The 24,797-nt window shown below is 49.2% G+C and overlaps 1 protein-coding gene across 3 annotated transcripts; it reads right to left on the bottom strand.

The window, feature by feature from the left end:
* Positions 1 to 547: 547 nt before the first annotated feature.
* Positions 548 to 23,767, bottom strand: SLC66A3 (solute carrier family 66 member 3). 3 transcript variants are annotated; one of them, XM_011749367.2, is made up of 7 exons: positions 23,499 to 23,757; positions 18,625 to 18,707; positions 18,479 to 18,548; positions 14,918 to 14,975; positions 7,349 to 7,469; positions 4,407 to 4,448; positions 548 to 1,669 (listed from the first exon to the last, which is right to left on the bottom strand). In XM_011749367.2, the coding sequence occupies exons 1-7, from the start codon at positions 23,639 to 23,641 to the stop codon at positions 1,578 to 1,580; spliced, it is 609 nt and encodes a 202-aa protein (XP_011747669.1). In that variant the 5' UTR covers positions 23,642 to 23,757; the 3' UTR covers positions 548 to 1,577. The 3 variants fall into 3 exon arrangements, with proteins under 3 accessions (XP_011747669.1, XP_011747670.1, XP_070932334.1); XM_011749368.2 differs by lacking the exon at positions 7,349 to 7,469 and having other exon boundaries at positions 23,499 to 23,764; XM_071076233.1 differs by lacking the exons at positions 548 to 1,669; positions 4,407 to 4,448; positions 7,349 to 7,469 and adding an exon at positions 7,512 to 11,918 and having other exon boundaries at positions 23,499 to 23,767.
* Between the last annotated feature and the right edge of the window lie 1,030 nt (positions 23,768 to 24,797).

Here is a 24,797-nt window from a genome sequence, read left to right as displayed (position 1 = left end):
AGTGTGCTGAGAAAGTGTTTTCTAGGGCAGTTATTTGCTATATGATCTTGGGCAGGTTATTCACTCTGAGCCTCAGTGTTTTCATCTGTAAAATGGAGATTGTGTCTACTTTACAGGATCACTGCCAGATTAAGTATGATAATGTGTGTAGAATGTCTGAAATGGCTCCAGTGTTTGTTGCCTGACAAGGGGAAAAACAGAGACCTCGTCACATAAGTTAAGTATGCTTTTAAAGGAGTTGCTTTAAGCAATGATAAAGTACTAATGCTATCTAAATAAAACATTTGTTGGAATAAAAATCATGTAATTTGTATTGATGCTAATGGTCAGATTATAACAGCAAATGAAAAAAGATTAACTTGGATGTTTAAAAATATGATATCTGTAATTTTAACAACTACAGAATGAATAATTGTTTTTAGATACCATGTTCCTCTTCCTGTTGGTCCCAAGCAGTAGTTCTAAAAGGATTAACTAGTTTATTTAAAAACTATACCTTACATAAAATAGTCATATTAATGATTGACAATTTTAAGACTCAGCAGAATTCAAAATACGAAAATTTATTTTGCATAGGAAACAATAATCTCTGGTAAACATCATTACTGCATATAACAAAACAATGCCTTCAATTAAAGGGGGAAAGTGAGTTTTTAAACATTAGGGTTAATTTAGAAGAAAATACAGTATATAATAATCTTAACATCATATTTAGGGTAAAAATACTATAATGTGAAAAAAATCCCTAAGAACTGGACAGAACCTACCTAACACCCTTTACTGTGTATGTTTTCAGTAGACAAAACGTATTTTGTACCAGATTCCAGCAGTGGTAATTATATAGTTGTGGCCCTTTAAACAATGGCAGCATTGTCCTTGAAGCAGAAAGCTTACTGGGATTTCCTCATCGAAAGAAGAGATTGCAGCTAATCCTAGTACCTTTTGTTAGGAATTACTTAAGGCACAGTGCGAAGTTGAAGGACTATTTTGATACAAACTCAAGCCAGTTACATGTGTGCTTGCCTTGGTATCCTTGCTAGAGCACGTGCAGGTGTAATACTGTATTATATAAAACAAGGCCACCCTGTTGTATCTATGTTACAATTAAACATTAGTCCCAGAAAGTGAACCCTAGTCATTTATTATAGGTGTCCACCTCTGACTTGGAACAAAATGCCACTCCGTTCATGTTCATTTTTGTCATGGAGAGGATTTATTTCCTAAAAGATTCTGAAAGCCAACAAATCGATGTAGTTCTTCATATAGATCTTAAGAGTAAGGGTCAAAATGGCCTCAAAATGGGCTTTGTGGATGACTTCCAACAGTCACTGGCCTTCTCTGCACTGCAGACGTCTGAGCGCTACCGTAACCTAACGAAGGAGGGAAATTGGTATTTTCAAACAAGTGTTTAAGTGGCTCTTTAAGTCTAAAGAAGCCTTTGGCTTCAAAGATTATAAACTGATTTACTAAATGTATAAAATTTATGAAATTTACTAAATTTATTAATTTAGCAAAGAGCTTCTTTTTCCTTTGGTTCAGTTACTCAAAATCCACTGTGTGAAGGAATAATGTATCCATCATTCAGCCTTTATAGCTGTCTTCCGGTAGCGAAGTACTGTCACGGTTACCCATATATTTAAAGCCAGCATGATCACAAAACGTGTAAGAACTGGGAAAAAAAAAAAAAAAGGTGTATTAAAAACCGTCTTCACAATATAGAGCAAAACCACCTCCTGCTCAAAGTGTAAGCCTAAATAAAGCTTCACCCCCAACCACCAAAATGAACAATTTTGGTTCCAGGTATTTCTGGGGAAATGATCTTCCTATCATAATAACTACTTTCGGCCCCTTGGCCCGAATTCATAAATAGTAATTTATCATCTTTTTTTTTTTTTTTTTTTTTTTTTTTGAGACGGAGTCTTGCTTTGTCGCCCAAACTGGAGTGCAGTGGCCGGATCTCAGCTCACTGCAAGCTCCGCCTTTCGGGTTTACCGTTCTCCTGCCTCAGCCTCCCAAGTAGCTGGGACTACAGGCGCCCGCCACCTCGCCCGGCTAGTTTTTTGTATTTTTTGGTAGAGACGGGGTTTCACCGTGTTAGCCAGGATGGTCTCGATCTCCTGACCTCGTGATCCGCCCGTCTCGGCCTCCCAAAGTGCTGGGATTACAGGCTTGAGGCACCGCACCCGGCCGTAATTTATCATCTTAAGTGCTCAATTGATAGTAATGTGGCTCTGGCTAAGAAGGGTTGTAACTTTTTTTTTCTTTTTTTTTTGGAGACAGTCTCGCTCTGTCACCCAGGCTGGGGTTCAGTGGCCTGTCTCGGCTCACTGCAACCTCCACCTTCTGGGTTCAAGTGATTCTCCAGCCTCAGTCCTCAGGAAGCTGGGATGACAAGCGCCCGCCACCACGTCTGGCTATTTTTTGTATTTTTAGTAGAGATGGGGTCTCACCATGTTGGCCAGGTTGGTCTCAAACTCCTGACCTCAAGTGATCTGCCCACCTTGGCCTCCCAAAGTGCTGGGATTACAGGCATGAGCCACCACACCTGGCCTAAGAAGGGTTATAACTTTTAAAAATCCCTTTATAATCCCTTTATTCATCTGAAGTCCTGAGGGTGCTGCTGTGTCAGAACATTCCATGTTAAGCAAGGGTGGTTTAACATATTCTGTTAAGATCATCCTGAAAAACTGGCCCACATAACAAGGCATGTTTTATATTCAAGTAAGCATGAAAATGTGTCTCTTTATGGAAAAATAAAAATACACATACATAACTTTAACAGTGACTTCACTTCTATTGTAAGGTACAGATAAAACTCCTGATAAATAGGTGTAATGAGATTTAAGATATCTTTGTGTTTGTAAAACACATGTAAGATTTTAGCTACACTGTTTTTAAAAAGTTATTCCCAGTCTGGGTGCGGTGCGCACGCCTGTAAACCCAGCACTTTGGGAGACGGAGGCGGGTGGATCACCTGAGGTCAGGAGTTCGAGACCAGCCTGGCCAACATGGTGAAACCCCGTCTCTACTAGAAATACAAAAATTAGCCAGGCATAGTAGCGCATGCCTGTAATCCCAGCTACTCTGGCAGGAGAACTGCTTGAACGTGGGAGGCAGAGGTTGCAGTGAGCCAAGATCACGCCACTGCACTCCAGCCTGGGTGACAGAGTAAGAATCCATCTCAAAACAAAAAAAGTTATTCCCAGATACACTGATCGCTTTCAAGAATAGCTGTCATAGATAAGAAATAAGTCACAATTAGAACAATCTTGATCTTTTAAACTTAATTTCTAATGTATAGGTTTTGTTGTTTACTTGTGGTTTGACTCTCCTTTCCATGCTGAGAATTCAAGTCCTGTAGAAAGCCCCAAGCCTGTCTTCCTTCCCATTTCCCACTTGATCAAAGTTTATTCTTTGACCAGAACAATTTTAGTCCTACCATCAGAACTGACAAAAAGTATTCGAGCAAAGGTATAACCTCCAGGAAGAGACTAACAAACATGTCTCTGTTCTGAAGCACTATTTCTCAAATAATAATTAGCTCATTTAAAAGGGCTCCATGCTGGGGACATTGTCTGATCTTCACAGGTGACACCCATCTGTTCTAATCATTTTCCAAAGATGTATAATATATGCTTGATTTGGGAGTTGAAAACAGCCTAAGGAATTACTAAATTATTTTGTGGTTAACCAAAGTACTTCCTCTTCCATTACAGCTTTTTCTTTTAAAGAAACAGAACAAGAACATAGTCCATTGGTGACACCACTTCCCTGCTTCAAAGCCTCCAGAGGCTTCCTACTGTTTGTGGGCAGTTCTTGTCGGCCCTGGATACTTGGGCCACTGCCAGCCTCGCGCCCTTCCTCTCCTGAAACTCACCCGCTTGTCACTGTCCCCCTGCTCTCCGCACTCTAGCCCTTTGTCCTTCACTCATGACCTTCACATGCTGCTCCTTGTTAGGAGTCTGGCTTCCCCCAGCACCCTTTCCTCTGGCTAAACCTCTACTCTTCCTCACGATCGCTCTTCTTCAAATTAATCTGCCCAGCTCCTGCAAACTAGGCCAGGTTCTCCTTAGATGCTCATCCTGCCCTACTCTTCCAAACCATGTCCCATTAGAATTCAATAGGGAATTGTGTGATTACCTCATGTCCAATTCCACTGCTTAAGTGGAAGTTCCATGGAGATAGGAATCTATTATCTTGTGCATATTCTATCCCCTGGACTATAAGAAGGAGAGGCTTAATAATAAAAATGGTTACCAAGAAGAGTAGGAATACATTGTTGCCATCTTCTAAATCTGTAATCCAATAGAGCCAAGTCCATCCATTAAGCCCTAAGACAGTTTACAAATGAAGGAGGCACAAATAGCACAAAACTCAAAAAGGAAGTGAGAATATATTTTGCTTACTTGTAAAATCATTGGTGGTCATTAAGGTTGTGATGATTCTTGCTGTAAAAGAAAACTTGCATCAATAAGTAACTTGCCTCTCAGACATTTTGGGGTTTAGCTAATAATGTCTTTCCCTTTTAATATCCCAATATATATTAACCATTATTTCTTAATTATTTTTATTTTTTTTACCTATATATATTAACTATTCTTGATAGAGTTTGCTAGTACAGAAAACCAAATAGTGCTGTGTTTCGTAATTACATAAAAACTAGCCATGCCAGATCACCTGAGGTCAGGAGTTCGAGACCAGCCGGGCCAACATGGCAAAACGCTGTCTCTACTAAAAATACAAAAATTAGCCAGGTGTAGTGACGGGCACCTGTAATCCCAGCTACTCAGGAGGCTGAGGCAGGAGAATCACTTGAACCTAGGAGGAGAAGGTTGCAGTGAGCTGAGATCACGCCAATGCACTCCAGCCAGGGCGACAGAGCCAGACTCCATCTCAAAAACAAAAACAAAAACCAGCCATGCATCCTACCCCAATGGTTTTGAAACTACTCATAAGGGAGGGTACCTAGAAGGTACTCAAGCGCTGCCCGCGGAAACTCAGAAAGACTGCGCTCCCTTCCACTGTCTTCTGTGCTCACCCGCAACCCCCAACCCTCCAAAAGCAACTCTTAATAATTCTCAGTTACAAATTGAGCCTCTGGGTAGTTTTATTTAAAGAAAGGCTCCCACTAATTAAAAACAATGTTTTGGCCAGGCGCAGTGTCTCGCGTCTGTAATCCCAGCACTTTGGGAGGCTGAGGCAGGTGGATCATGAGGTCAGGAGTTCGAGACCAGCCTGGCCAACATGGTGAAACCCCTGTCTCCACTAAAAATACAAAAATTAGCCGGGTGTGGTGGCTGGCGCCTGTAATCCCAGCTACTTGGGAGGCTGAGGCAGGAGAACTGCTTGAAACGGGAAGGCGGAGGTTGCAGTGAGCTGAGATTGTGCCACCACACTCCAGCCTAAGCGAAAGAGCAAAACTCCATCTCAAAAAACAAACAATAAAGGTTTTCAAAGCACTGATTTCTATCCTTGCATTTTATAGATAAGGAGACTGAGGCCCAGAAAAGGGGAAGATTTTTCCAAGGGTTTAACTAGAACTATTTTGTTTAGTTCATTTGTGTGCTATAGCCCTTTACTTAGTAAACATTCAGGAAACTGGAGTAACAGTTTAAACCGACACACGAGAGCAGAGAGCGGCATGACTTGGGAGTTAGAGAAGACCACGGCCTGCAGCTCAAGGCATGCCTTTCCTAGCCCAATACCAGCCCATCAAAAGCCCTCTCTGCTAACACATTCTGCATGTAGCACATACTGACATAGTAGTTTTTTTGTCTTATCTTCCAACTAAACTGCAAGCCCCTGAAAGGCAGAGGCCAAATCCTATAAAATGTTTTGTTGACACATTTGATAAACCAAGGCTTTACACACAGACACCACATAAATAGCTGTTGATTAAATCATCATTTAAATAAAATAAATCATGTAAGTAGAAGACTTCAGTTAGGGAGGCAGCCACCAAAGGACTCTCAAACTTTTTAAAAGGCTGTTAATAACCACACATCTGACAAGGGTTAATGACCAAAATATGTAAGAAACTCAAAAGACCCAATTAAAAAATGGGCAAAGGATCTGAATAGACATTTCTCCAAAGAAAACATACAGGGCCAGGTACAGTGGCTCACACCTGTAAGAAAACATACAGGGCCAGGTACAGTGGCTCACACCTGTAACCCCAACACTTTGGGAGGCTGAGGTGAGATGAACACTTGAGCCCAGTAGTCTGAGACCAGCCTTGGCAACATAGTGAGACCCGTCTCTACAAAAAATTGGCTGGGGGCGGTGGCTCACACCTGTAATCCTAGCACTTTGGGAGGCCAAGGCGGGTGGATCACTTGAGGTCAGGAGTTCAAAACCAGCCTAGCCAACATGGTGAAAATCTGTCTCTACTAAAAATACAATTAGCCAGGCATGGTGGCATGTGCCTGTAATCCCAGCTACTCGGGAGGCTGAGGCAGGAGAATCGCTTGCCTTGGAGGCAGAGGTTGCAGTGAGCCAAGATTGCACCACTGCACTCCAGCCTGGGTGACAGAGCAAGACTGTCTCAAAATAATAATAATAATTAGCCAGGTGTGGTGGTGTGTGCCCGTACTCCCAGCTACTTGGAAACCTGCAGTGAGTGAAGATCACATCACTGCACTCCAGCCTGTGAGAGAGCGAGACCCTGTCAAAGAAAGAAAATCTTGATTTTAAGACATAATTAAGACAAGCAACTTGTTGAATATAAAGACCAGCAGTCATGGATGGAGACATTGGCCCTTTAAGATGCAGAAGAACCGTGATGAAATCTACTTAAAATATCTAAAACTAGAAATCCAACTAATGTGACAGCTCTGAATTATAAAAATGTTTCTACCTATATATACCATATATGTATTTTAGGTAGTTTTTGTAAGAATCCAGATAAACAGTGAACATTTTAAAGTTAAGACCAAACAATGTGGCTGCTGAAAATCTCCATTACAACACATTTTATTCATTCTCAAAAGCCACTGTTCATCTTTTAAAACCTGTTATATTCAAATTTTTAAGATAAATTAGTGCATTCAATATAATCAACCTCTTCATCCTTTCAAAGAAGAGAGAACTAATATCAGGCCAGATTTTTGGAGAAAAATACGCTTTCATTTTTTTTTTCTTGGCAACTTAGATCTTACAGAAAATGGAGAACACTTTGCATTAAATCATCTTTGTAAACATGGATACACTTAGGAGGTTCTAGCTGAACAGCTATTTGTAAAGCAGTAAAGCGCCAGGGACCATGTTACTTCAACACCAACTTAACACCCTACTAGGTAGACACTTGGTGCTACCAAAGGCCTCCCCACCGTCTGAGTCCGGTCCTTACTTGCACAGGTATAGGAAGAGAGGCTCCAAGTCAGCGCGCTCACAGTTCCCGAGTCTCTCGTCTTCCATAGACACTGGAGCTGTGCAAACTTACTGGCCGCGCTGATGAAAGTACATAGATTCTGTTTGCAGATAAAATGTGAGAAAGTCACGAGTCTGTTTGTTAAAAAAGCAAAAGAGGCCTGGGCACGGTGGCTCACACCTGTAATCCCAGCACTTTGGGAGGCCGAGGCGGGCGGATCACGAGGGCAGGAGATCGAGACCATCCTGGCTAACACGGTGAAACCCCATCTCTACTAAAAATACAAAAAATTAGCTGGGCGTGTTGGTGGGCGCCTGTAGTCCCAGCTACTTGGGAGGCTGAGGCAGGAAAATGGCGTGAACCCAGGAGGCGAAGCTCACAGTGAGCTGAGATCGTGCCACTGCACTCCAGCCTGGACAATGGAGTGAGACTCCGTCTCAAAAAAAAAAAAAAATGCAAAAACAAAAGAGCACCAGATACTCAAAGCACTTTTGAAGCCAAATTTTCAAGTCAAAATAATGGATTTGTACAAAGTTGAAACCTAACTTTGGTGAAAAAGAATGCAATAGTGAGACATTTATTTATTTTGTTCGTTAGTTAAGACAGAGTCTCACTCTGTCGCCCAAGCTGGAGTGCAGTGGCACAATCTTGGTTCACTGCAACCCCCGCCTCCCAGGTTCAAAAAATTCTCCTGTCTCAGCCTCTCGAGTAGCTGGGAGTACAGGCACGCGCCACCACGCCTGGTTAATTTTTGTATTTTTAGTAGAAATGGGGTTTTGCCATGTTGGCCAGGCTGGTCTCAAACTCCTGACCTCAGATGATCCGCCTGCCTCGGCCCCCCAATATGTTGGGATTACAGGCGTGAGCCACCACGCCCAGCTTAAGACATTTATTTATAACTCACAGATTCCACCATGCAGTGGGTAACTAATGGCCAGGGCTAGTTTGAAGTTGGGAATGAGAAAGAATCAATGGATGGCCACAGAGGTTCATCTATCCACACCTCCAATAAGAACTAAGTACTGAGGGGCCAGGTGCGGTGGCTCAGGCCTGTAATCTCAGCACTTTGGGAGGCTGAGGCGGACAAATCACAAGGTCAGGAGTTTGAGACTAGCCTGGCCAACATGGTGAAACCCCGTCTCTACCAAAAACAGAAAAAAATTAGCTGGGTGTAGTGGCGGGCGCGTGTAACCCCAGCTACTCGGAAGGCTGAGGCAGGAGAATCGCTTGAACCCGGGAGGCAGAGGCTGCAGTGAGCTGAGATCTCATCACTGCACTCCAGCCCTGGCAACAGAGTGAGACTCCGTCTCAAAAAAAAAAAAAAAGGAAAAAAGAAGTACTGAGATACTGTGCTTTAGAGCTTGGGGAAAACTATGCTGTTCTGAACTGACGAACGTGAACTCCAGCAGCAAGCTGTGGCGCTTCAGCCCTGAATTGCTGGCTATTCTGCTAGTCTGTGTGCACTCAGGCCTCTGCTACACGGTGAGGAAGTGATCCTCACACATCAGCCTGCTGCTCTGCACAGCATCCTCCATGCTGACCACCACCAGCCCTGCCAGCACCAGTCTCTTCAGCAGCTGAAACTCCCGTCTCCGGGTTGAGTGTAGGCCGAAGGGAGATGAGGTGACACCTGGGAGACCAGTTAGGCTAGTGCAGTCACCTGGGTTTGTAGGAGGGCAGTAGAAACAGATGAGGTGAGAAGTGTTCAGGTTCCGGATATATTTCCAAGGCAAAGCCAATAGGATTTGCTGAGGGAGTGGTAATAGGATGTGAGAAAAAGAGAAATCTGGCTGGGCACGGTGGCTCACGCCTATAATCCCAGTACTCTGGGAGGCTGAGGCAGGTGGATCACGAGGTCAAGAGATCGAGACATCCTGGTCAACATGGTGAAACCCCGTCTCTACTAAAAATGCAAAAATTAGCTGGGCATGGTGGCATGCACCTGTAGTCCCAGCTACTCGGGAGGCTGAGGCAGGAGAATCACTTGAATCTGGGAGGTGGAGGTTGCAGTGAGCTGAGATCATGCCACTGCACTCCAGCCTGGTGACAGAGCAAGACTCTGTCTCAAAAAAAAAAAAGGAAAGAAAAGAAAGGAAAGAAAGGAAGAAAGAAAGAGAAGAAAAAAAAAGAAAAAGAGAAATCCAGGAATCCAGGGTGATTCTAAACTCCAGTGTTTCTGGCCTTTGCAGTGGAAGAATGGAGTTGCCATTAATTGAGACAGATTAAGATGAAGGAGGGAGGGGGCAGGGTGGGAGATCAGAAACCCAGTTCTGGACACACAAGGTTGGAGAGGCTCACTGTCAGGCAAGGGTAGCCAGTGGTTGGCTGTGAGGTGTGTGTTGGAGCCCTGGAAACACTGGAATCAGGGAACTGAGGAGGAATCAGTAAGGACACAGAAAGGATCAAGGGGAAGGGACACTGGAGAGCAAGGCGTCCTGGAAGCCAGGTGGGCAAAGCGATTCAAGAAGGAGTCTGTGGGGAAAAGAGAGATCAGACTGTTACTGTGTCTATATAGAAAGAAGTAGACATAAGAGACTCCATTTTGTTCTGTATTTGAGATGCTGTTAATCTGTGACCCTACCCCCAAACTTGTCCTTGCAAGAGACTTGTGCTGTTGTGACTCAAGGTTTAACGGATTTTGGGCTGTGCAGGATGTGCTTTGTTAAACAAGTGCCTGAAGGCAGCTTGCTTGTGAAAAGTCATCACTATTCTCTTAATCTCAAGTACCCAGGGACACATACACTGCGGAAGGTCGGAAGGTCGCAGGGACCTCTGCCTAGGAAAGCTAGGTATTGTCCAAGGTTTCTCCCCATGTGATGGTCTGAAATATGGCCTTGTGGGAAGGCAAAGACCTGATCGTCCCCTAGCCTGACACCTGTGAAGGGTCTGTGCTGAGGAGGACTAGTGTAAGAGGAAAGAAGGCCTCTTGGCAGTTGAGATAGAGAAAAGCATCTGTCCCCTGCCCGTCCCTGGGCAATGGAACATCTCGGTGTAAAACCCGATTGCATGTTCTGTTTACTGAGAAAGGAGAAAACCGCCTTAGGGCTGAAGGTGGGACTTGCTAGGGGCAATGCTGCTCTTTATGCACTAAAAAGGTTTATGGAGATGTTTGCATATGCATATCAAGCACAGCACTTTTCCTTAAACTTATTCATGTCACAGAGATCTTTATTCATATGTCTTACTGCTGACCTTCTCCCTACAATGATCCTATTATCCTGCCACTTCCCTTTTTCTAAGATAGTAAAGATAATGATCAATAAATACTGAGGGAACTGAGAGACCAGTGCCGGTGCGGGTCCTCTGTATGCTGAGCGCTGGTCCCCTGGGTCCACTTTTTCTTTCTCTATACTTTGTCTGTGTCTCATTTCTTTTCTCAAGTCTCTTGTTCCACCTAATGAGAAATGCCCACAGGTGTGAAGAGGCAGGCCACCCCTTCAGGAGTCCTGATCGATGGCGTCAAAAGCTACCGAGATATGAAGAAGAGGAATGAGAACTGGTCACGGGCTCTGGCATGAATGAAAGCCGCTGGCCTTGACAAGAGCAGCTTGTTGACCTTCTGTCTCCCCAGAAGGAAAGCTCACGGGGAACACTCAGTCTGTTTCCTGCTGGGTCCCCAGGACCTGTGACAGTGCTGGCACCTGGCCGGCACTCAACAAATCCTTGCTGAGGGAATAAATCCTTAATAATAATGCAGTTTGGCAAACGTGATGATAAAAGTGCACCCAGCGTGACTTGGGAGGACAGAAAGGGTTACTTGGACAAGGAAGAATTATGGAGAAGGGAGGCCAGGTGCAGTGGCTCAAGCCTGTAATCCCAACACTTCGGGAGGCCAAAGCGGGAGGATCACTTGAGGCCAGGAGTTCAAGACCAGCCTGACCAACATGGTGAAACCCCATCTCTACAAAAAATACAAAAATTAGCCAGCCATGGTTGCATGTGCCTGTGGTCCCAGCTACTCAGTGTTTGGGTGAAGGAGAAAGGACAAGATGGAGGAAGGTGAACAAGAAGGCATAATCCATGTTGCTTCCGGGTTCTTCCTCACCAACTTTCCCGCGCGCGGGAAGATGCAGATCAACCGAGCATGCGCCAGGTGATGTCAATCCAAAGAGATCGAAACTTACCCGGCCACGCCTACGGAGACGCCCCTATCACGCCCTTATCCTGCCCACTGCCCTCCCCCTTCCAGTACCAATGCATAAAAGTCCGCTGCCGGCAGGAGCCAGTGTGACTTCTTCAGCCCCCGCATTTGTGGACCGGAGAACATCACCCGAGAGCGCCGGCACGACCTCCCTGGCCCCCCACAGCTGAGGACCTGAGAACTTCGCCCAAGAGTGTGTGCATATTTGCAATAAAAGACTGCCACTTTCTTATGTACTTTGGCCTCATGTTTAATTACTTAGCTCTCCTAAATTAAGTTACATTAAATTAAATTGAAACAAAACACTCAGGAGGCTCAGGCACAAGAATCATTTGAACCCAGAAGGCAGAGGTTGCAGTGAGCCGAGATCACACCACTGCACTCTAGCTTGGGCAACAGGGTGAGACTCTGTATCAAAAGAAAAAAAAAAAAAGGAATTATGGAGAAGGGAACCGTAGGAAGTGCTCTTGGGCAGAGGAGTTGACCAAGGACCTGTGGTCAGGCCTGTGGCAGGATTAAAGTCACCCTGGGAGCTAGGTGCGGATGGCTTGGAGGTTGGCTGACCCCAGGCAGGAAGGCCTGTGAGGAGAGGGGGCTCTTGTACAATCAGGAGACCTGGACAGAGCAGAGGAGGGAGGGCTGCAGGGGAGGGCTCGCACCAGAGAACTAGCCAGACCACAGGCTCGGCGGGGTGGCAAGGAGTCGGTGCGGGATGGGAAGAGCTGGGGAAGCTGGCTTTGTTCACACACATCAGGGCCCCAGACCACATTACGACACACTCGTGCTAAACACAAGCTTGCCTGCTAGATATTCTACCAGATTCATCTTTCAGGAACAAAGCCATCTTTACAATTCTGAAACAGTGTTGGTTTGGGCCCTAACCGAGCCCCGGAATGTCTTATCACATCAATTCAATTGGAGACTATGAAATTTTTCTGTAAAACAGTCTAGTCTAGGAACAGGATTGGAAAGGAGAAGGGATGCTTAGCTGTTATGGGGATCATTTTTAAGTACTTTAATCATTTTCTTGTGAATAAACCATGAGTATATGAATTATCAATTTAACCATGAAAGCACAGTTTAGGACTTCTGGGGGAACGATCTTGGGTACCTGCATTTGAAAGCCAAAAAACAGAACATTCTACAATGGAGGTTTTCCACTGATTCAAGCAGCATCCGCTCCTCTCTAGGATTCTGGAGTTTCGCTACCATGTGTGAGCTCTGAAGGCCCTGCGGGTTCTCCTGCACTGGGACTCTCCATGACTCTCAGATCTGGGCCACCTTGTGCCCCGGGCCCTGGCACCTCAGAGCAGGTGCATGAGGAACACTCATTGAGTCAGTGAAGGAGGGCTATGGGCAGACACAGCACGGAGCCTGGTGTTCAGCCCTCGCATGATAAAGGAAAGAATCAAAATTACATTTCATGAAATGTTACATCATCAATGTGTGGTTAGACTAGACGACTACTGCTAAGGGTACAGAAGAAACACCAAAAAGCTGTTGCTGTCTTTGACCCCTGAACGTGATTCTTTTGTTTTGTTTTGTTTTGTTTTTGAAACAGAGTCTCGCTCTGTTGCCCAGGCTGGAGTGCAACGGTTTGATCATGGCTCACTGCAACCTCCACCTCGCAGGTTCAAGCGATTCTCCTGCCTCAGCCTCCGGAGTAGCTGGGATTACAGGCACGCGCCACCACGCCCCGCTAATTTTTGTATTTTTAGTAGAGATGGGGTTTCGCCATTTTGGCCAGGCTGGTCTCGAACTGCTGACCTCAAGTGATCCACACGCCTCGGCCTCCCAAAGCGCTGGGATTACAGGCGTGAGCCACTGCACCCAGCCGTTCTTGACAAGCCTATATCTCAACATTGCTGGAAGGATGTTTCCTGAGGGGTGAAGGCTCACAGCTGCTGTATGGGAGCTAATCACCCCCAAACTAGAACCACCCCAACTCAATCAGTAGTAGGAGCTACTGAGAACAGAGACAACAGAGAGAACAGAGAGAACAGAGAGAACAGAGAGAACAGAGACAACAGAGAGAACAGAGACAACAGAGAGAACAGAGACAGAGAGAAGAGAGAACAGAGACAACAGAGAGAACAGAGACAACAGAGACAACAGAGACAACAGAGACAACAGAGACAACAGAGAACAGAGACAACAGAGACAACAGAGACAACAGAGGGAAGGCTCATTTACAGGGTTGTGAGATTTGGCAAAAAAAAAAAAATACAGGACATCTAGTTAAATTTAAATTTCAGATCAACAACAACAAATGTTTTAGTACAAGTATGTCCCACGCAATATTTTGTTTGTTTGTTTTTTGAGATGGAGTCTCGCTCTGTCACCTAGGCTGGAATGCAGTGGCATGATCTCAGCTCACTGCAAGCTCTGCCTCCCGGGGTTGAAGCAATTCTCCTGACTCAGTCTCCCAAGTAGCTGGAATTACAGGTGCCCACCACCATGCCTGGCTAATTTTTGTTTTCTTTTAGTAGAGAATGGGGTTTCGCCTGTTGGCCAGGCTGGCCTCGAACTGCTGACCTCAGGTGATCTGCCTACCTCGGCCTCCCAAGGTGTTGAGATTACAGGCGTGAGCCACCGCGCCTGGCCCCATGCAATATTTTGGACATACCTGTACTGAAAAAGAGTTCTTTTTTAATACGGCAACCCTACTTATTTGTTCTCCAAAGAAACAGGGTTGAAATGTAACAGAAATTTAACAGAGAATCTTGTCCACAGACAAGACGCTGGGGGAAAGGGGAAAGAAATTCATGAGTCTAGGTGTGGCAGGCAGTGCCCTGCGACCACCAGTTAGTTCTCCTCCTTCTTTTCTCGTTCACTTCTGTCACCTTGGAGAGGTCTGTGGTCAAACACATCCTCAACCACCCTCAGAAGCCCTTGGAAATTTTCAGCCCTGAGCCAAGTATGAAAATAAGTCGGCCCTTCTCCAGGACAAGGCCAACATGCCATTATGAACCTAAGAAGCAGCTCATTAACTGATGCTCAATTCTTCATTCTAAAACTGCTAGTGGCCGGGCACCTAGGCTCAAACCTGTAATCCCAGCACTTTGGGAAGCCAAGGCGTGTGGATCACCTGAGGTCAGGAGTTCGAGACCAGCCTGGCCAACATGGCGAAACCCTTTCTCTACTAAAAATACAAAAATTAGCTGGGCATGGTGGCACATGCCTGTAATCCCAGCTACTGGGGAGGTTGAGGCAGGAGAATCCCTTGAACCCAGGAGGCAGAGGTTGTGGTGAACCGATTGTGCCATTGTATTCCAGCCTGGGCAACAAGAGCGAAACTCCATCTCAAAAAAAAAAAAAATTACATACATATATATATATATAAAATCTATCAAGTTCTCTCCAAGGTAGCTTATTCCTCCTACTTTCTTTTCAAGCACAACACTTACCATGGCCAGGTCTATGATCCACTTCTGCAGGGCGAGGACAAACCAAGAAGACACCAATCTTACCAAGTGTTAAGGGACACAGCAGTGGGTCGCCCACATCCCCGCCACCCTCCCATCTCACATATACAAACCAAGACCACAGAGAGCTGCACATGGAAGCCAGGTGGGTGGGAGAGGGGGACATGCTACCTGAATCTGCCAGATTTGGAAGGGATGAAAAGGGTTGCAAGTAAACACCTGCTGGGAGTTCAAAAGAACGAAAGCAGGTTACGGAAGAGAAATACAAAGACACCCACACTCATGGACTGCTCCCGACGACCGGGAACATTCCTAGTGGTTTTCACTGACCACTTAATTCCAGACCATGCAGACGTCTCCGATTTATGGTCAAAAGCTAAGCACTTAAAGGAGAAGTCCAACATTATAAAGCAGGAATGCTCTGCAAAATCGGTGTGATGTGAACTTCTGTTTACTGACTTCCACCTTTCCCACTAACTCCACTGTAAAAACGATACAGTAGGGGTGGGCAATGCTGGGAGTCAGGCGTGTGCACTGAGCTCGGCAACGCCACAGGAACAGAGGCCAGCTGGGAGCTGAACAAGCACCCAGGAGACAGCGGCCAGGGCTGGAAGGGGACCGCCAAGAGTCTCTGGAGTGGCCTTGGGAAAGTCACTTTCCATCTTTCTACCTTGATTTGCTTATCTGTAAAATGGACTCAACATTCCTTACTCTACCTCCCAAATGCCTAAAAGCACGTAGCACCGACTCAAGAGACTGCTATTCTTATAATTTCAAACATTAATTAAATGAAGATACTGAAACAATGCCCGGTGCTAAAAGTCAGTGGAACTAAATACTCACAGCCTGGTCAACACCAGAAGGTAGCTCGAAGCTGGCTGGAGAGAATCCTGTTTTGAAAACACTAACTCAATTTTGAAAGCTAATTTTTGTGACTCCTCCCCCAACCAATTCTGTTCTATCCCACCTCATTCTGTGTATTCGGAATATACATTTTATAAAATTTGACCAATAGTAGGAGCTCCTGAGATCCTACAGATGATTTATTTGTAGGGTTGCCAGATTTCACAAATTAAAGTACAGGACACCCAGTTAAATTTGAATTTCAGGTGGAAAATAAATAACTTTTCCCGAGTTATTTATTGGTGTGAGACACCATGCTTGAATCATTTTTTTTCTTTTTTTTTGGAGCACTAGGGAATCCCACTATGTTGCCCAGGCTAGCCTCAAACTCCTGACCTCAAAAGATCCTGCCACTTAGACCACGCAACCCACTGGGGTTACAGGCATGAGCCACTGCACCTGGTCAATAATTTTCAGTAGAAGTATATCCCATGCAATATTTAAAAGTATTCCTTAATATGGTAACCCTATTCTTTTGCTCTCTGTAAGTCCAACAGGAGATTATAAGCATCTTGCTGATACTACGGACTCGCCATCAGCCTCCAGCTATGTGATATCTCCCAGTGCCACCAGCACCCAAATTTTCTAATCTGCAGACTCACCATTTGCACAAAGCTGTTGCATTGTATTTCAAAAGTAAATCACGTAACTCTTTTCATCTTCAAAGTACCATTTACCAGTACTTTAACCAGCTGGGACTGACTGTGAAGTGTTGAGGTACAGTCCAGCTGTGCAGTCCCTCTTTCTGCAGAGAGAAACGGAGGCAGCAGAGCTTACCACTCGGGGAAACAGCAGAGGGTCAGGACTCGGCCAGAACCCAGCTCCCTCCACCGACACAGGCTGCAGAGCCTCGCTGCTGGTAAAACCACCACAACGGCCCTGTCATTTACTCTGCTTGACTGTGTTTCTGGCACTTCTAGCTTCCACAACAACCCTAAAACATAGGCATTATGATCCCACGTCACAGATGGGGGACGCGCAGTTTCTGGTGTATGCTGACGCCACCACTGTGGTGGCAGGGACCTGTCCTGTCCGGCTCCAGGCCAGCTGTTTCCCACCACTCCACACCCACATTCTCATGGCCTGCGCTTAGGTCACTCGGGCCACAGGCCTGGCTCTGCCCTCCTTCCTCTGCTCTGAAGAGGGCATGGGAAGAAACAGCTCAGGACATTTCACAGATGTGGCAGGACAGGCTGACAGCTAGTGCCATTGAAAACACTTTCTTGGGCCAGGAGTGGCGGCTCATGCCTGTAATCCCAGCACTTTGGAAAGCCAAGGTGGAAAGGTCGCTTGAGTCCAGGAGTTCAAGACTAGTCTGGGCAATACACTGGGACCCAATCTCTAAAAAAAAATTTTTTAATTAGCTGGGCATGGTAGCATGCACCTGTAGTTCCAGCTACTCAGGAGGCTGAGGCGGGAGAATTCCTTGGCCCCAGAAGTTCAAGACTGCAGTGAGCTATAATCCAGCCACTGCACTCCAGCCTGGGTGACACGGTGAGACCCTGTCTCTTAAAAAAAAGCTTAAAACATCTTATAGCTTGGGCAATATAGGGAGACCCGCGTACCTACAAAAAATTTAAAAATTAGCTGAGTGTGGTGGCATGCTTCGATAGTCCAAGCTACTCGGGAGGCTGAGGCAGGAGGATCGCTTGATCAAGACAATTAAGCTTGACCAAGGAGGTCAAGGCTGCAGTGAGCTTTGATCCCACCACTGTCATCCAGCCTGGGCCACAGAGCAAGACCGCCTCAAAACAAACAAACAAACAACAACAAAAAACACTCTCCTGGCTTTTTTTTTTTTTTTTTTTTTGAGACGGAGTCTTGCTCTGTCACCCAGGCTGGAGTGCAGTGGTGCCATCTCGGCTCATTGCAAGCTCCGCCTCCCGGGTTCACACCATTCTCCCGCCCTCAGCTTCCCGAGTAGTTGGGACTACAGGTGCCCGCCACCACACCCGGCTAATTTTTTTGTATTTTTAGTAGATACAGGGTTTCACCTTGTTAGCCAGGATGGTCTCGATCTCCTGACCTCATGATCCGCCTGCCTCGGCCTCCCAAAGTGCTGGGATTATAGGTGTGAGCCACCGCGCCCGGCCTCTCCTGGCTTTTTAAGGAGTGTGACGTTCAACTAGTGAGTCTTTACAAAGAGAGCTGAAGTGAAGCCTCACCCTCATTCACAGGAAGTGCCACTGAGCGGGGACACATCTTTGAGCTGACCAGGCTTCCACTGCAAGCCTCAGCCACCGACTGCCGCTCAGACCTCAAGGCTCAGCCTCTAAGCTAACGTCTTGAGAGGCGCCGGATACTCTCATTATTGCTTCCAGTCCTTGGGGACCATTATCAGGGCAGGAAGAAATGTCTCAGATGAACTAATGCAGCTGGATGATGCCGCTCTTAGCAAGGGTGGACTCGACCCATCTGCCTTCCACTCGGCCTGCTGGCACCACCCAGGGCATGCTGGTCTCGGAGGGGCAGCAGGGGCTGTACTAAGGGCATCTCTAGTGTACGTGGACACATTTATATTTGAGATTCTTCTTTTTTAACCAAAAAATACACATCTGGTAAAGAAGCCTGCTTCACAATGCATACTATTCGCAAATAACACCCCTGTTCCCACTTCTGGCTCAGATTCGGAAAGGATACACAGCGATGTAAGGAGTGGCCTGCTTCACGTTCCCGTTAAAATGAAAGATACACAGCAGGAGGATGACATCTGAAAGAGAGAGGCTATGAGTGAGGGAGGGAGGGGAGACCCGCAGCAGCCCGCCGGACAGGGAAGGGGCTGTTACCTTGTGCGATGAGGATGGGGTACTCCAGGTAGGTCAGCGGCGGATACCCATAGTAACACTGGTACCGGAGAAACACCAGGAACCTGGAAAGAGGAGGGCACATGTCCACGCGGCTGCCCCAAAACGCAGCTGTCCGGGCCTGGCAGGCACCCGGAACACAGGTCAGTTTGCCGAATCCTCGCAGTGGTGGTGTGGACACCCCAGTGTTAAAGACGAAGGTTTAGAACAAAATAGATGGAATTCAGTTGAATCATCTGTACAATTTTTGGAGCATCCAGAACTTACTGGGCACCGGGCCATAGTGCAATACCCATGACCTCTATGAAGTGCCTTGAGATGGTCACTTACAAAAGATTTTTACAGAAGGCAAATCCCTGAGCAGGAGTATGAGACTGGGCCTTCTGGGCCCACGCTTGCTGGCCTGCCTGCCACGTTGGGCTCTCACTGACCCCAGCAGCTGCCCCTCAGCTGCTACACACATCTGCCCTCCACTCTGAGAAGCTGCAGAGGCACAAGGATCCGAGGGGCTGCAGCCATCCCTGGATGGGGGTCTGTAGCCATGTTTTAAGAGTTAGAACAGCACCTGGATGGTCCAGTTGCCTTCCAGAAGAGCTGCCTGGTTGAGACGGCAGTGGGGGAAAAGCACAAAGAACCACCGTCAGTTTCACTAAGATTCCAGCTGTGAGGATGCTGCAAAGACCCCAGGGTCCCACCTTCTCAGAAGAAAAGGCAGAGCTTCCTGCCTCCCCCTCACACCCAGCTGTCTCCTCCCTCAGGACCGGAATCCCCGTGGTCTCCTGGGGCTGTTTGTCCCACACCCAGCTTTGTGGCTCCCTCCCTCTCACCTGTGTGTTCAGACCACTCAGGTCGGGAAGAAAGGGGAGCAGGAACCACGGGACTTCAATGCACAGGAGGGATCCCCCAGGGTCTCCGATCGCCTAAGCTGGGAAGGAATCCTGGAAAAGCCCGGTTCACAAACAGGCTGTGCCTCCCTAGCCTGTTTCCCACAGTGCGCGACTTAGCTGGGGGCGGAGTCGGAGGAGGTCCCAGCGTCGCCCTGAGCACGAGGGCCTCCCGCAGGCCTGGTCCCCGAGTGGAGGCCCCCACCGTGCCCAGGAGGGTCCCCACCCCCAGCTGCCTGCCGACCCTCTGGGCGCTTGGCAGCTGGGCCACCTCCCAGCTTCAGGGATAAGCGGTGCCTCTGCCCAGCCCTGCCCTGCCGCAGGGACTCTCCTCCTGCCAGCCTCCTGAGCAGCCCTCTCTGTTCCCCTGTGAGATGGAGCCAGAGCGGCTGGCAGAGCGGGAGGCTGCACCCCAGCCCCTCTGTGGGGCCACAGCCAGCCGCTGAGTGCTGAAGAACAAAAGCTATGGGGGTCTTCACCATTGAACTAACGGTGTGCTGACCCTGGGACGCAGCCACAGTCCGCAGGCCAGGCCTGAGAACCTGGGGATGTCAGAGCCTGTTCTCACCTCCAGGGGTCATCCATGCTGGCCTCCACATCTCACAGACCACTTAGGAAAACGGAGGCCCAAAGACACAAGAACATACAAGATGAAGAGCCTGGATTTCCCGAGGCTGATCTGGACGCAGCCGTTGCTGCCCCTGCAGGTTTTGTCATCTACTCCCTGCTTTCCCTGGGACTCAAACTCCCTCAGCCCCTGCAGCCTGGGGAGGTGGGGGCAATGTCTTTCCTTTAGTTTTAATGTTTCTTTTTTTTTTTTTTTTTTGAGATGGAGTCTTGCTCTGTCGCCTAGGCTGGAGTGCGGTGGCGCGATCTCAGTCACTGCAACCTCCACCTCCCGGGTTCAAGCGGTTCTCCTGCTCAGCCTCCCAAGTAGCTTAGAGTACAGGTGTGCGCCACCACGCCTGGCTAATTTTTGTGTTTTTAGTAGAGACGGGGCTTCACCATGTTGGCAAGGCTGGTCTTGAACTCCTGACCTCAGGTGATCTGCCCATCTCGGCCTCCCAAAGTGCTGGGATTACAGGCGAGAACCACCATGCCTGGCCCTTTAAAGTTCATTTTAATAAGAAATCGCTACAATGCTCATCATCATAAAATCATGCTGGCCGGGCATCTGACACAGACCCATTTTTTTCGTCTCCATTCCCATCTGCTCCATGCAACTGTTGGAGTTTTCTCCCTCAACACCTGCTAGAGGGTTAAACAAAACACACCCCCACCCAGGCTGGGGGACAAGTGACCTGGAGCACTTAGTGGGCTCCAAAGGCATCCTACCCAGAGGCCAAGGTTCTACAGCCTAAGGGTTCATCGAGGGAGGGCCGCAGTCCACGGAAGGCTGCAGGCAGGGCAGGTCCTATGGATCCTGTGTTCCAGGAGGCTCCTGGCTGCAGAGAGCAGGGAGGCAGAGCCCTGCAGGCAGGGCAGGAGGCCGCCAGCAAGGCTGAGAAGCAGCAAGGTTGGGAACCAGGGAGGGGGAAGGCCCCAGCTACAAGGAATGCCCCTGGGCGGCAGAGGCAGGTCCCTGGGCGGAGGCTCCTGCCCTTCACACCAAGCCACACTAAAAAGGCTTTTCTGGCGTCATTAAGACACACTTCATGCTCCAATTGACTCAATGCTCTCAGAACTGGGAAATGGAGACCCAAAGAGGGCCCGTGCCGTCCAGACGGCTGACTGCGACAGCCCTGGAGTTCCTTCTGCTCTAACTCTGGCTGCTGCTGGATCTGGTCAGGGGCCCAGGGCCCAGCTGGCAAGCATGGCCAGCCCCAGGCGGGCCTCCCAGGCAAGGCTGGGAAGGGCATGAGGGAGGCAGGCAGGCAGAAGGGAGGGCCAGGACCCTGCTGGGCTACCCAGCCCGCTGCTGCCCTGGGCTCCTTACCTCCCTAACTCCGGTTCTCATTGTCTGGGGACAAAAACAACACCTACCTCCTAAGGCTGCTGTAAGGATTAAATGAGATTATGATTCATGATAATTTATACAATGCATAGAGTCAACACATGGAATGCTCAGGCAATGCCACATGATAATAAACAGCTGGCGGTATGGAGATCAAATCTACTGGAATTCAGCAAGGGTAGAGCCTTGATCCCTTCCAGCCTGTCTTCCAGGCGAGGCTGGCACTGCAGCTGGGCCCTGACAGAAGTCTGTGTGCCCATGTACAGAAGTCTGTGTGCCTGGCCCTGGCCCTGGCTTGGAGGCTGCAGAGCTGGTGCACCAGCCCTGACAGAGTCCCCTTTACCTGTAGTGATAACAGCAAGCCCCTCAGACAGGCCAGCAGGGACAGCAGCAAGCCACTGCCGCACCCAACCCCTGGGCTCCCATGCCCAGGAAGATCCTTCCACTGCCAGAGGTCTGGCTTTCACTAAGGCGAGCTGGGACTAAGGTAAGCTGGGAGAGGTGACAGCTGACAGATTTAATATGAGCCCTCACCTACGTATCTCTGAGGGTTTGCGTTTTTCAAGCAACGGTGCAAAGGTGGTGGAAATGCAGGCCTAGGGGCTGGTGGCAGGAGGGAATCTACGGACTCTACAGACGGCCTGGCTTCTTTTCCATCATGGGTCCAGCTTCAGCTTCCCCAGCTCGGAGACCTAGCAAGGGGCCAAGGCCAAATCCTGCTCTTGGCTTTCATGCCCTTGTCCCCTCTCCCACCTGAGCGGTCACTGCAGCCACTTCCAGCCTGTGTCCTCTGCCACAGCCTCATCGCTCCAGCCTCTCTGCTCCCAGCCTGGCGGCGGCACCAACCTGAAACACAGGCTGCCTGCCTCCCCTGGTTGCCCCTCAACCCTGCCATCCAGCCTGGGACCCCCCTCCACACCCCACAGGGCAGAGTCACTCACAAGCCTGGAAGAGGTCACAGCCCCTCCCACTGCAAAGCTTTCCCAGAAATTTCCCCTCAAAGCCCCCCACTGGATGACTGTGCCCAGGGCTGGGCTCCATAGGGCTGGCGCAGAGTCCAGAGGCTGAGTGGGGTCCCTCACCCTCCCACATCTGAGGTCTCCTCTTTCTCCCCCGCACCCATTGGCTTCTTCCCATCCTGTGTCCCGCACCCCCGACCTCGCCCACCTTGCGCTCCAGGACGGCTTGTGTGGAGGATCAGCCTTCAGACCCCACTGGGTGATGGCGGGGAGCAAAGTGGAGGGCCTGGCCTGGCCAGGGGCAACGGGCGAGATCACTAGGTTCAGGTATGCGTTTTCCCATTGTTGGGGCTCAAAAATGATACGCCAAAAGTTTGGTGCTCTGGCACGATGAATACTTTGAATAGGAAGGCCTTAGAAGCTGCCTCAGAATCAGGGACTTAATGACCTCTACGTCACCCCTTCCCAACTGCAGAGACTCTCCAACGTCCTTATAGATGACTAAGGAAACTTCTTTCTATAAGAAATGCAATTGTCTTAAGACCCCCTCCCAAGGAATCTCATTAAATAACCAGGAAAGGTTCCCCACCAACCACCGGGAGAAGAGAAGAGATTCAGCCATTCTTAGTTCAACCCCTTATTTCACAGGTGAGGAAACCGAGGCCCGAAAAAGAGGCTGAGGGTGCGTGGTGAGTTTAGGGACAAAGAATATGACAGCCTCGAGGTGCAAATGGCCTTGCTCAGGGCCAGCAGGTTTTGTCACTAGCGCACCGAGGGCTGCCTCCGCTGGGTCTGTTTCCTCATCTGTAAAATGGGCGTGCATAGTCAATTCGTGCCACGCGGGACTTGGTGAGAAACAATGTAAGTAAGCGGGTGGCGGGTGGCCCTGGGAAGAGCACCCCGAGCCCCTAGGCTACCTAGTTCACCCTCGGCCGCCCAGCTGCGACGCCGGCGTGCAAGGATCATCCCCGCCCTACTTCGAGCCGAGGCTCTCCCTGGCTCCCAGGGGGCAGCAGCTGTGAGGGGGAAGGAGGCAGCCCTGGTCGCCCCCGGCCTTACCCTGCCAGCTCCAGAAGTAAACTCGGAAGGCTGAGGCCCCGCGCGCTGCGCGCAGCTAGTACAGCGGAGATCTGCGGCAGCTTCAGCGCGGCGCACACGCCCAGCGTGCTCCAGTTGCACAGCCCCAGCAGCGCCGCCTCCATAGCGCCACGGGTTTGGGCACCGGGGCGGCGGCAGCGGTAAAGGGCCGCTCAGCCTCGGCGGCACAGCTCTGCCGAAGCCTTCCGCCCTCCCGGGATCCGCCCGGGACCACCCAGCCAGGGTCCGCCCCTCCGCGCTCCGCCTTGCTCCGGATCCGCCTCGCTCGGCCCCTCCCCTGGACGCACCCCGCCCCCTGGCCCGCCTCGCCTAATCCGCCCGGGCTCGCCCCGCCCCCTGGCCAGCCTCATCTCGCCCCGCCCACGGGCGGCAGCCCCGCCCATGGGCCCACCTCCCACCGGCCCGGGATCGCTCAGTTCTCGGACCCGCCTCACCTCGCCCCGCCCCCAGATTCGCCCCTCCCGGTCGGCCTCACCTAGTCCAATCCCCTGGCCAACCTCGCTCCGCCCCGTCCCTCCTCGCTCCGCCCCCTGGCCAACCTCGCCTCGCCCCGCCCCTCCTAGCCCCGCCCCTCCTAGCCCCGCCCCTGGGCCACTGTCCCACCCTGGCCTGTGGGCTCCGCCGGCAGCTGCTTCGTTTTTCCGCTTTCTTGCGACCTGATAGTTTAGCAGCCGCCGGGAGCCGCCCCGGAGGTCCGGCTTTTCAGGGATTGGGTGGACCGGGAGGCAAACGGGCACCCTCTAGGGGGATGGGCCATTCTGCGAGATTTTTCCCTCCCTACAAGTGTTTTAGTTTCTCTCACTAACCATTTCAGGAGTTAAAGCCTCCTGCTTAAGGGCTTAAGGGCTGGGTGCACCCTCCCGATTTTACAGGTGGGGAACTGGGCTGGAGAGGCTCTCTGGGACCAGAGCCCCGGGGTCACCTCATTCGTGCCCTTTCAGAGCACGCGGCCTGTCTGCAGTCTGGGACGGAAGGCTTCCCGGCTTCCCTCCTAGCGGCGTGGGCCCTGACCTGAGAGGCTACCGGGAAGCCTTGAACTTGAACACTTCACAGTGAAACTGTTTCTTAAGGATTTCTCCTGATAGAGTAACTTGGACGTGGCCGTCTAAGCCACAAACGGAGGGAAAAGGAAGGACGCATTTTCCAACCTCTGAAAATCGCCTGTGTATTAGGGCCAGGTTATGAAGCAGGAAAAAAAGCACCAAAATGCAATGCCAGAATCTATGATCGCTGGTTTTGTGCCATAAACCTCAGCCGGGA

This window comes from Macaca nemestrina, chromosome 13 (assembly GCF_043159975.1).
Source record: "Macaca nemestrina isolate mMacNem1 chromosome 13, mMacNem.hap1, whole genome shotgun sequence".
NCBI lineage: Eukaryota > Metazoa > Chordata > Mammalia > Primates > Cercopithecidae > Macaca > Macaca nemestrina.
This window is presented reverse-complemented; position numbering and strand designations above follow the sequence as displayed.